This window comes from Prinia subflava, chromosome 21, assembly GCF_021018805.1.
Source record: "Prinia subflava isolate CZ2003 ecotype Zambia chromosome 21, Cam_Psub_1.2, whole genome shotgun sequence".
NCBI lineage: Eukaryota > Metazoa > Chordata > Aves > Passeriformes > Cisticolidae > Prinia > Prinia subflava.
Window position 1 is genome coordinate 2,123,592 of NC_086267.1, and position 11,999 is coordinate 2,135,590.

The 11,999-nt window shown below is 56.6% G+C and overlaps 1 protein-coding gene across 2 annotated transcripts in view; it reads right to left on the reverse strand.

The window, feature by feature from the left end:
* The window catches only part of EPHB2 (EPH receptor B2), a 128,855-nt gene extending 117,141 nt beyond the window's left edge, over positions 1 to 11,714 (reverse strand). For both annotated transcript variants that reach the window (XM_063417064.1, XM_063417063.1), the window contains exon 1: positions 11,476 to 11,714. In XM_063417064.1, coding sequence (XP_063273134.1) covers positions 11,476 to 11,560 — 85 coding nt within the window. In that variant the 5' untranslated portion in view covers positions 11,561 to 11,714. The remainder of the gene's footprint in view (positions 1 to 11,475) is intronic.
* Between the last annotated feature and the right edge of the window lie 285 nt (positions 11,715 to 11,999).

Sequence of the window (11,999 nt, forward strand, 5' to 3'; positions counted from 1 at the left end):
AGAAATCCCACTGCAACATTTGCAGCTTGGTTAAAACACTTGATTTGGGGCCAGCCTCACTAAACTGAGATGTTCCAAGTTGTGGATCACCTGCTGTCTCTACCAGGCTGTAGCTAAGACCGCAGTCCCCAGCATGGGCAAAGTCCTCCCTGGGAGAGGACATCCAAATGTTTCAGCAGACATTGACCCAGGAAACCCAGCCCACTCAGGCCAAACCACCAGAAAGGGGGTGCAAATTTAACTGTCCAAGAGGGAGACAAAGATTTGGAGGCAGAGAGATGGAAGGGTGGGAAATCTGAGCCCAGGCTTGGCACAGGGTCACACCAACCCCATGCTGGAGGACAGGCAGGTGTAGCAAAGCCAGGCTCTGCTCCAGGCTCTCTTCTTAGCTGAAAATGGGAAAAAAAAAAGCCTGCGGGCTGGGGCAAGGGCAGAGCTGTCACACATTGATGAGGACAGCAGAGGGATGTGCATGGTCAGAGTGTGATCACTTGATGCTGGACCAGCAGGATCTCCCTGGCGCTGCTGGTGGGTGGGATTTCTTCAGGCAATGTGAGCATCAGGTTTGCTTCATTTTATTTTTATGGAACTGGAAGAGAAGCCAGGCTTGCATTTTTCTTATTTTTATTTTTTGGCTCTGTTGACTCATCCATCAGCTTGTCTGCTCGCCCTCACGACACTTCCCTGACATGATGCATTGTCTCCCTCATGGCCACCACACACCCACCTTAGGTGAGCTCTCACCACCCACGGTAGCCCACAGCCCTCTCAGGAGTTACAGCTCTGCAGCAAGCACAACAGCAGACCATGGACTTCTGCACTGAACAAAAACCAGCAGCACCTCAGAACCCCTCACTGAGCATCCCCACCACAGCAGCCAGGAGAGGAATGTGTTCTCCCCAGGCTTTTTCTTAGTTTTATCTTAGTCCTGGGCCAGTGCGTGGCATGTTACTGCCACCACAGGGAAGGAGACTGCAGAGGGTTTCAGGTGCATCACCTGAGCCTGTGCACTCACAGGGCTCCTCTCTCAGCACAGACCCTGACACACCACCAGGCAAATGCTGTCACCTTGATGGTGACACACAGGGTGGGCATGTCACCACAGCTCTGTGACCTGCTGCCACCCCCAGGAGACCCACGGAGGACTGAGCCCTTCTCCACCCTCTGCCCACTGAGCAGTTCAGGGCTGGTGGATGACACACCCAGGCCTGACCTCACAAATCCCATTTTTTTCCCTTTTCCCTCTCTAGCCCACACACTGAGGACCTCCCAAACATACAGTAAAACACCAGGCCAGCTTTCCAAGGGCTCAGCACCCACAAGCAGGAGCTCAGGTCATATTTAGGCCACTCAAATTACAGGGCAAGGCTTTTGATGGAGGGTGACCTGCTTGGCCTCTCCCAACACAAAACCCCACGGGCAGCCCCTGCCATCCCACCCAAGACACCACAGGGATGTCTGGGCTCCACTGGTCCCTCCTGCTGGTCCCAAATGTGCTACTCCCAAACCTACCACAGCCCCTGGCAGTGTCCCCTATGCTCCCCTCCCTTTCCAGTCCAAATTTCAGCTCCCCTCCCTGCAGCCCCACCTTTTCTCACGCAGGGACCAACGGAAACTGGGAGAAGCAAGGCAGAGCCGTGGGAGCCAGCCTGGGGAGACTGAACTTCACCCCCAACCCCCCAGATAAGGAAGGATGGGCTCCCGGAACGGGCAGGGATGAAAGGGAACGCCGCAACCGTCGAGCTGGCCAGCTCAGCTTTTGGCTCTGCCCGTTTTCCTGCCGTGTGCACACCCCTGAGCTGTGTCCTGCTGGATGGGGACAGCCACTTGCTCAGCAGCCCAGCCTGGCAAAGCCTCACCTGCATGTCTGCACCTTCTGCCTGTCCCACAAAGCTCAAGAGATCAAGAGATCCACCCAGCCACGGCTCAGAGCACCAGCAACCTCCTGAGTGGTGCAAGGTTTAGCCAAGGCTGGGAACAGGGGCCAGGCGAGACATGGGAGCAGCTGACAGCAAATTCAGCGTTTCCAGAGGATTTGTTTGTATCAAAAGCTGCTGCTCTGAAGCCAGAACAGGTGTCAGTCACACCAAAATCTCGTGGCAGCTATTCAATGTGATGGCATAAATTTGACATCAGATCAAAAAAAAAAAAACCAACCCAAAAGCAATGTGAGCAGTTCCTCTTCTCTCTATTTCACCTACAGCCGTGGAAAAAGAAAGATGAGGAGGCAAAAGGAGGAGAAAAGCAGGTGTATCAGGGCTAGTTCTGTGCAGCAGCAGCACAGAGCAGGCAGCTCCCCATCACTGGAGATGCTCCCAGCAGCCCCAGGACAAAGCCACATCGTGACTCTCACCCAGGTGGCCTCAAAGCATCACCCACCTACCCCTGGATGGCTCCATCAGCCCTGAGCTGGCCTTGTCCCCCCTGCAGACTTGTGAGCAGCCTGCTACCCTGAGCTTTGCACCGAGCGTGACACGGAGCAGAGCCCACGCTGCTCTTCCACACCTCCCACCAGCCAGACACCAACCCCTGCTAACGCTGCCAACATCCTAATTAGCACCTTCCCCGTGCCCGCCCTGCTCCCGACTGCTCTGCAGCTGTCCACACTCTCAGAGGTTCCACAAAGGTGACAGGGACAAGTCCTGGAGGCACTGGGCACTCTGTCCCCTCCAGCCCATGGCAGCCCCCTGCTCTGCTGTGAGGCTGTGGCAAGGGATTATTTCCACACACACTATCACACATACATCCCTCAGTTTACCCTGCCCCAGCCTCTGGGACTATCCATCCCCCCTGCAAGGCAGGCAGAAGTGGGGCTTTCTCCAAATTCCATTGAACAACAGAACGGGTTGGGTTGGAAAGGAATTTAAAGACCATCTCCTTTCAACCCTGCCACGGGCAGGGAAACCTCCCACCAGACCAGACTGCTCCAAGACTGTCCTGCTTGGCCTTGGACATTTACAAGGCATGGACAGGGCAACTCCAGGCTCTGCCTGGGGAATGCATTTGCCCATCCATGCATTTGTCCATCCATGCATTTGCCCATCCATGCATTTGAAGCTATTTCCACAGCTGGAAACTATCCCTGCTGGGGCTGCTCTGCTGTGCCTGATCCCAGCCCTCAGTGCCCCACGCCAGCAGCCAGCCTGGGGGAGCTGACACCTCCATCCCACCCCTCAGCATGCTCCAGCACTGATCAATACCCTGCCACCAGCCATTCCCCACATCCAGGCACCAGCTGCTCCCCAGGCAATGAGAATGTCACACCCCCAGCTCGCTTTCCCTCCCAGAGCAACGCCCAGGGAGCCACAGCCCTGCTCCCATTTGCCACCAAGGTGCACACAAAGGCTGGAGACACAGAACCAGTGCTCAGACACCTGCAAGGGCACTCTGCAAGCAGCCTTGGAGGTGCTGAGATCCTGCAGGAGAGATCCCTCAGAAGGGATCCACAGGAAATGTTTTCCCAAGGCTGGGAAACTCCCTATAGCCTGGCCAGCCCCCATCCCTGCAGGCTCCATCGAGCCAGGACATCTTGTTTCACTCCATCCACGCTGCTCCCAGGTCACGCATTTCTCCTGCTCACTTTGTCCCCTGATACCAGACAGGCTTAAAAGTAAAACAAGGCCAAGATTTATGAAGTGAGGCTCGCCGTGAAGGTTCCCGAGCCGCGGTTGTGGAGCCTGGAAAGGGGATCACAGGCAAAGCGAATCGCGGAACGCGATCGTAACCTCGGCACGGCGGGACGTGACCCTCACGTGCTCCAGCCCAGCTCGCTGCCAGCACGTGGTTGTCGGAGTCCAGGGCATCCCTCTGGTCGCCCTGAAGAGTCTGAGATCTGGGCAGGAGGGTTTGGAGACCGGACAGGGGGTCTGGGATCTGTACAAGGGGCTCAGCCAGCCTCACACAGAGCCCAGGAGGACACTGCCTCTGCTCCCTGGCCATGGGAGAAAATACCCACATTGGACAAAGAATTACAAGCCAAGAGAGTTTGAAATAAGTAGTAGTTAGTTTATCACAGAGTGTAAATGTATAATCTAAGATTTTTAGTATATGGGTTCGAAGAGATAAGATGGAGGAATTGGGGAGTGGTCCTGTCCTCCTTGTTCTTGTTCTTTTCCCCCATTTTCTGCTGAGTTGGATCACAGGGACTGGTTTAGAGTAGAAATGACATGTTAACATAGGTAGTGAGTATTGGTAAGGTTTTGTAAATCAAAAGTTCGTTGTGGGCAGTGGTTGGGTCAGGGGACCGTACAGAAAGCCCGGGACCCTCTGACCCGCCCAGTCCTGCCGGGGTCCTGCTCTGCTGGGGACGCCCTGCAGAGCTGAGACAGAGCTGAGAGATAATGAAAGAATAAACAACCCTGGAAACACGGACTGGCAGACTCAGTTTGTCTTCTCTGGCTCTGGTGCTGGACCTTTCAGGCAAGAAAAGCTGAAAACCCCTACAAACCTCAGGGAACAGCAACCCCGAGTTGCTGGGGTGGGAGCTGGGGGAAGCCAAAGTGGGAGCTGGGGGCCAGTGGGACCTCCTCGAGCCTGGACACTCAGTGTGGGGGTCCAGAGGAGGCACCGTCCCCTGCTTCCTTCCAAACACCACACCAGCAGGGGAGGCTGAGCCAAAAGGATTCCTGGCTCCCATCCCACCTCCAGCAGTGCTCAGGATGCTCAGGGAGCACACCACAACCAAGGGTACCCGATGATGCCCCTGGCACCCAGGACGGGGGAGAGCTTCACCCTGCCCTGCCTCCACCCTCCATCGCTCCTGGTGTGAAACCTTCTGCTAGAGAACTCCAGGGAGAGGGGAAAAAATATAAAATAAAGGATCATCCCCCTTTCATCACCCTCTTCTTTACACCTCCCACAGCCCAATGCACCTCTGTGCCCCCTCCCTCCCCAGGCTGCACCTTTCCCTGAGCCCCCCTCCCCTGTACTTCTCCTGTACAAGCATCTTCACTCCCTTTCCCAGTTCGGAGCTGATGCTTTCAAAGAGCCATCCACAATGACTTTAAGATCTCTTTCTCAAAATGCTAATAAGTAATTTAAAGACTGCCACTGTGCATGCATGGGTTTAGGGTAATTTTTTCCATGTGAATCCCTTCTCATTCATCCCTGACTACATTTAATCTGCCACTTTATAGCCCAGCTATCCAGTGTCATGAGAGTCTTTTGCAATATTTTCAAGACAACTGTTGTTTTTATCATCCTGAATAATTTTGTATAATCTGCAAACACTCTTTGCCTTCCCATTCCCACCCCTCTCTACTTTATGAATACATCACCCAGCACAAGCCTCACGCTGACCCCGTCCAGTGGGAAAACTGACTCTTTGTTTCCCCTTCTTTAAGCAGATTTTAATCCATAAGAGAGCCCTTCCTCTGAAATTACTTCTCTGGAGTCTCCTGGATCACCCAGGGAGATCTTCTTAAAGGATGCTCGTCCCATTTACTCTGGCTCAAATATTCATTTTATTGACTTATTGTAAAATACGAGTTCTCCTGCCTTCCCTTCAGAGCAGTCTCCCAGCCCTGCCTTGGGAAGCAAAGCTCCCTTTGGCCACCTCGGGGTGACACTGAAGTCATCCCCCTCCTCCCCAAGGGCTCCATCCTGCACATTTAACTTCCCAATGCTCATTTGTTGAGGGCAAACTTGGGGGATAAACAATTTCTTCTCTCAGCCTGCCTTATATGGCTTCAAATTCACCAGACCACAGTTTCTGATTTTTTTATTTTCTCCTTTTAGATACCACTTCCACTTTGCAAAGAACATTTTTTTACCTCCAACGACCTCCTCCAATTTGCCATTTAATCAAGTTTGGTCGGGTTTTGCTTATTTTTAGGAAACTCATGTTAAGTGGCTGCATGATTTTATTCTGAGGTTTAATTTAATTTCCTCCATCACGGGCAAGTATTTTCCTACTTTATCTTCTCCCTTCAGCCAGCTCCTTCACTTTGCTTCACTCACAGATCATTACCATGTGGTGTTTTTAAGTGCTGGTTGCTTTTGAGACAGGTAAGGTGGAAAGAACATCATTTATTGAATCAACTGATAAAGCTTCACCAACTTTTGGAGCTCCCCAGCCCCTCCTCATGCCCATTGGGAGGATGGAGCAGATCTAATGTCTTGTGTGTGGTTGCTCAGGTCTAAATCCAGAGTTCTTCCTCCTGTGAGCTCTCCAAAGAGCGACAACTGTTCTCAGTCACTGAAATTATCATTTCTGCATGTGACATTTAGGGAGGCACCGACCAGCCCCAGTTACAGCTGTGTTTTATGCCCTTGTAGCACGCTCCATCTTCTTTGAACGCTTGGCAATTGGTGCCACACTTCCTGACAGACCTGAGACTGCTCCCTTCATCCCAAGCAAGGAAATCCAGGCAGGGGTGAGCAGCAGGGCATGATCCTCCCTTGCTCCCTCCCCTCATCCTCATTATCTCAGGGGGCTGGCATGCCCTGCACGGCCACCCCGTGTCTGCACCCTGGCACAACCTGCCATCTATCCCGACACTGATATAAAGACATTAACAGTAAATCCCTGCACATCTCCAGGCACCTCTCCTCCCTCCTGCTGTCACCTGGCCTCCAAGGGGTCCCTGCACACCTCCAGCATCCCCAGTGATCCCCCCAGCTCCCTGCATCCCTGGGTTCAGGCTGGGCAGAGCCCCTTGGAACCCCCCGCGCTGCCTCTCCCTCCCGCCCAGCCCTTTATCACAGGAGGCCCCATCCTTCCCCTTATCTCGGGCTGAACTTTTGCCTCCGAGGATCTCCCTGCTCCCCCCAGCCCAAGGAGATCCAGTTGGCAGCTGTGCTTCGCCCTGGTCTCTCTGTAAAGCGGATCCAGGTACGGGAGGGATTGCAAACCAGGCTGGGAGCTGACACGGCTCTTCCTCGCTAAAAATGGGATTTCAGCAGGATGGGAACGCCACTCCCAGCCAGAGCCACCCTCACTAGTATCCCATTCCTCATTACTAGCCCTCATTACTATCCCAGCAGGGCTGGTGTGTGCGGAGCAGGCACGTTTTGGGGCAGCAGTGGAGGCTCTCGTTCATCCCTCACCCCAAAGTGCTGAAGCTTTGGGAGCTCTCACAGCCTCCACTATTTACCCAGCTCCTCTGGCAGCTCCTTGAGTGCCCACCCCTCTTTCCAGCAGCTCAGGTATGTGCACACAAAGGGCCCTGAGCCTGTCTCCAGGGGGATGGCTGCTCCCATTCCTGGGGACAGCCCCAAACCTCTCGGCATCCCCTTCACACCCTCTGCGGGGTGACATCAGTGGCCACACCAACCCCGAGCCTTCATCCCCTGCAGCCCTGTCCCCTACAGCATCTCCTCCCTATCCTTTTGTCACTCAGAGAGGCTGGAAAGTCAGCAGGGATTAAGAGGAATGCTGCTCCCGCCTGGAAAAGCCACAGAACAGAGCAGCAAGGATGGATGTTTAAATGAGGCACCGATTTATTTGATCTCCAAAAGGAGCTTTCCCTTTTGCTGCCCCTGTAATGCAAAGGGCAGGTGGGTGCAAGGAATGTGCCTTGTCAAAAATTAACCCAGGAAATGGAGGGGAGGGGAACACGGCCAGGCCAAAACCACAGGCTCTGCTCCTCAGTCCCACTTGTCGCAAAACACTTGCTCCCCTCCTGGTTTTAGGAGAGTGTGTGCAGATCTGGGGCTCAAGCTCACAGGAAGGATCAGCTCTCGACAGATGCTGTGTTTTCCCCCGGACCTGCTGTTCTGCCACATCCCTCTGGAGCATGCTGGGCTTGCTGGGAGGCTCCTGCAGCTCCCACAGTCCTGGCACACCTGGAACATCCACCTGCATGGAGCACCAAGGCCAAAGCAGCGCTCTGGTATGAGCATAACCCTGAAGGGATGGCTCAAGTCTTCCTCTACGGAGACCAAAAAGATGGATACACAAAGGCTCAAACCAACCCTGTGTCCCTGGCATCTCCCCCCACCCTCAACACAGGTACAGGAGAAGAGACTGTTTAAACACTGTCTTATGTTACAACATGAGTGAAATTAAATATACTCTATACTACAGAATCACAGAATATCCCAAGTTGGAAGGGACCCACAAGGATCATCCAGTCCAAATCCTGGCCCTGGACCCCCAAACAATCCCACCATGTGCCTGAGAGTGCTGTAAATATTATGTATGTTATAATTCACTATTAAATACACAGAAGCACTGAAGTCCTGTCTCCAGCTTGCTTGGAGGATGGCCAGGGATGTCCGTGTTGAGCACCTCAGCCACAGCACGCCCTGGTAACCCACCCCAGGAGTGGATACAGCCATCCTGCCCCAGCATCCCTCTCCAAGCCCAAAACCAGGCTCAGGATTAGGATTGCCCAGCACAGATGATGTTCAAAATCGAGTCCCCTCACCCGCGATCCTGTTTCTCAGCAAAACTCACGCTGGGCAATTCTCCACCGCCCATTGGAGCCTGTCGCTGTCTCCGTGCTGCCCACACCCTCACTGATAGCGGGGCCATCTCGTGTCTCCTTTCTCATTTTTGGCACAGGGCTGGCCCTCCTCCAGCCCTCGGGAAGCGCGCCAGCGCCGCAAGGTTTGTGAAAAGTTCTCTCCGCCGGGGCGATGAGCACCATCGGCTTGGTTTTCCCTCCTCGCACGTGAGTTAGCCAAGGCTGTTGATTTTAAAATACCTCCGTGTCCTTCCCAGCTCCCCCCAAAATACCTCGGGAGCGTCAGTCCTGCGATCGGCGCGCAGCCTACGCGGCAGGAATACAAAGCAGGGCCGTTAGCGATAGCGGCGTTACCAACCGGTGTGGGATCCAGACACTTCCAGGACTCCTTTGTTCTTGACTTTCTGGTTTGGGTTTTGTGGTGGTTTTTTTTTTTTTTGAAAAACGCACAAAAAACTTTCCTTTGAGAAGCCTGAACTTTCTCAGCTGCAGACACGTTACCTTCCAACCGCCTTCACAACTACAGGCAATTCCTAACCTCTGCTTTATGTACGTTGTCATCCACCTCCCTGTTTTCCATATTGATTTATGTTTTACGTTCTTTTCACATTTCCTTTTAACAGAGCCGGTTTTAACCAAACAGCCTTTCCCTCCCGAGCCCGAGCCATGCATTCTGCTGGCCAGTGAGCAATCAACTTCCAATTTCCATGCACACTCCTGTTTATATTTCCTTCCCTATTGGCTTTGTTTCTAATTAAGGTTTGTTAAATGCAAGTGAATATATAGCGCGCAGAGAAATATAAAGCATGTAGATAAATAAACACCCCACACACAACGGCACTGACTAAGGCTGCGCTTTCAACCACGGATCCCAAAGCACTTTGTCATGTTCATTAACAAAACCTCGCGGCTCCCTTGGGAAAGACGCTTGGATTATTTTACGCCTTGTAATTAGGAAAACTGAGGCACAGAGGAGACAAGTGAAATTACCAGCAGTACAGAAACGGTCTGTGACAGAGCTGAAAACAGGACTCAAGAGGCAGGATCCTCCAGAATTGTGGTTTTCCCCCGAACAAGCCTTTCTGCCCCCATTTTGGCCCTGGGAATATGCTGGGGCTGGTGATGGAGGGCATCACCACCGTGGAGGTTCCCTGCAGCCACGGGAACACAGCGGGTCCAGCCACCACCTCCATGGCCAGCACTACTGTTGGGTCCATTTGTCCACATCGAAGGGATCCAGAGCATTCAGAGGTGCAGCTGGACACCACATCCAGGCACTTTGGAAGCAGCGGGAAGAGGCAGCTCCAGCAAGGAAAGAGCAGAGGCACGCCCAAGGAGCTGCATCCCACACATTTTCACCTTGCCAGCTCTCCAGAAGCCTTTTCCTGGAAGGCTGGATTAGGGAGCTGGCTGCCCACACCAACGCTGAGAGGGACAACCACAGCCCCACCACAGACACACAGGGCAAGAGGCAACGGCGGGGTCCACGGTGGGACCACGCCAAACCCAAACCAACACCGGCAGCCCCGGCTGGGCACGGCCGCTGGAAGCCCACTGACCATCTCCCTGGGAGGGTCCCCATCTGCGGAGGAGCAACCACCTCAGGTGGGTGAAACAACCCCACCTGCACTGGCCAGCCCCTCGTTCCTAGACAAACAACGCTCCTCGTTCCCCATCGCTCGGCGCTCGTGCACCCAGTGCCTGCCACGATGGTGGGAAAGTCACTCACGTTCTAAGAACGTGGGCAGGAGCCCCGGGAGCTGGCCACGGACCCACAGCACCGCCCGACAGCACCTCTCGGGCAGCAGGAGGAGCAGGCTGGGGTGGAGATGTCACCCCATCCCTGCCCAAGGCACCCGGCACAACGCGCTTGGCAGCGCCAGCTTCTCGTGGCCAAGCGCGCGCGGGCCCCGCTGGCCAAGCCCAGAGCCCAATGGAAGTGTCAGGGCCACCAGAGGATGGGGCCAGATATCCTGCACGGACACGTATGCTCTCACAAACACGCTCATCACCCCAACCCTCCCCCCCATAATTAAAACCATGCTGGGCTCATTTGAATAGCAGAGCTGGCGAGGGCTCTCCGCTGCAACGTAAATAGTCCTATTTATGCCAAGCTCCCATATTGTAAATATCACGATGTATAGCTGGCCAACCCATGAGTCATCTCCCAAAACTCCAACTTAATAAATGGTGCCTCATCCGTGTTCCAGACAAACACCGTCCGAGCGGCTCCCACCGCCCGCCCGGCACGCACAGGGCCAGCAGTGGCCACCCAGCCTGCCCGCCAGCCCAAGGGAGCCGGAGGGACAGCGGAGCCACCCAGCCCCTCCGACACCACCCTTCCACAATGGACAGGCATCCCTGGACCACGCCGCTCCAGGACGAGCCGGTTCTTGGCCTGACACCTGGCCCTCGCCCCTGCCCAACCCAGCTCTCTGTCACTTGGCAGAGGTGGCAGCGGGCAGGGATGGCTGCGATGGTCGGGCAGCAGCAGAACCGCTCTGCCCTCGCACAGAGCCCACCGAGAGGCTCCCCGCACGCCCAGCCCCGGAGCTCCCCACCTGCCGCCTCAACACTGCTTTGTCTGAGCACCGGGGACCTCGGCGGGGAGCTCGGCTCCTCCTGGGGACGCCGCGAACGCCACGGCGCCAGCGGGGAGCCGGCCACCAGCTCCTGAACGCCGGTAAGGCCTGGCGGAGGGGCACCCCCGAGACTCTCCCAAGAGCACCGGGCGGTGAATGCCGGGCATACCCGGGGGACCCTCGGCGGTACCCAGGGATGCCCACCTTGGCGGAGGGACGGCGGGGAGAAGGGCGGCCGGCGATCGGGAGGGTCTGGGGGCGTGGGGGGGGAGCACACACGGCACACCGGGCTCCGCCGGCGACACCTCCAGCTGGGGTAGCACTTCCCCAAACTTCGCCTCCCCTCCGAAGGGCGTGCGGCGGGGAGGGGGGACACGAGGGGCAAAGTGCCACCCCCCAAAAAACCGGGGTAAAACCCGGAGGGGGGCTCGCCCTACCCGCAGCGCCCCCGCCCCCCGCGCTCCCCCTCTCCGCCTTCCCCTTACCTTCCACGGCGGCGAGCAGGGGCAGAAGGGCGAGGGGCAGGCAGCAGAGCCACAGCGGCCCCATGGTGCGCGCCGGGCCGGGCATCAGAGGCAGCGCGGCCGGCGCTCCATGGAGGCGGCGGAGCGCAGAGCCCAGAGCCCCTCGCTGGGGCCGCCGCCGGCGCGGGCACGGCCGCGGGCACGGAGCGCTCCGCCGGCCCCGCCGCCGCGGCCGGGCCGAGCCACCGCCGCCGCCGCGCGGGGGACGCCCCGCGCCGCCCGCCGGGCCCCGCCCCGCCCCGGGGCCGCGCTGCCCGCGGGGGCGGCCGGGGGGGCGCAGCGGCGGCGGGGGGCGGCGGGGGCCGGCGGCGGGCGGCGGGGAGCGGGCGGGCAGCGGGCGGAGGCTCCCCCCGGGCCGCCGATGGTTTCTCCCGGAGCTGTCGATCATCCAGAGAAAGCCGTGATTTCAGCCCAAATCCGCCTCGCCGGGGCTCGCTGCGCCGCCGGCACCGGAGAGCGGCGGGCGGAGGGGCGGGGGGGTCCCG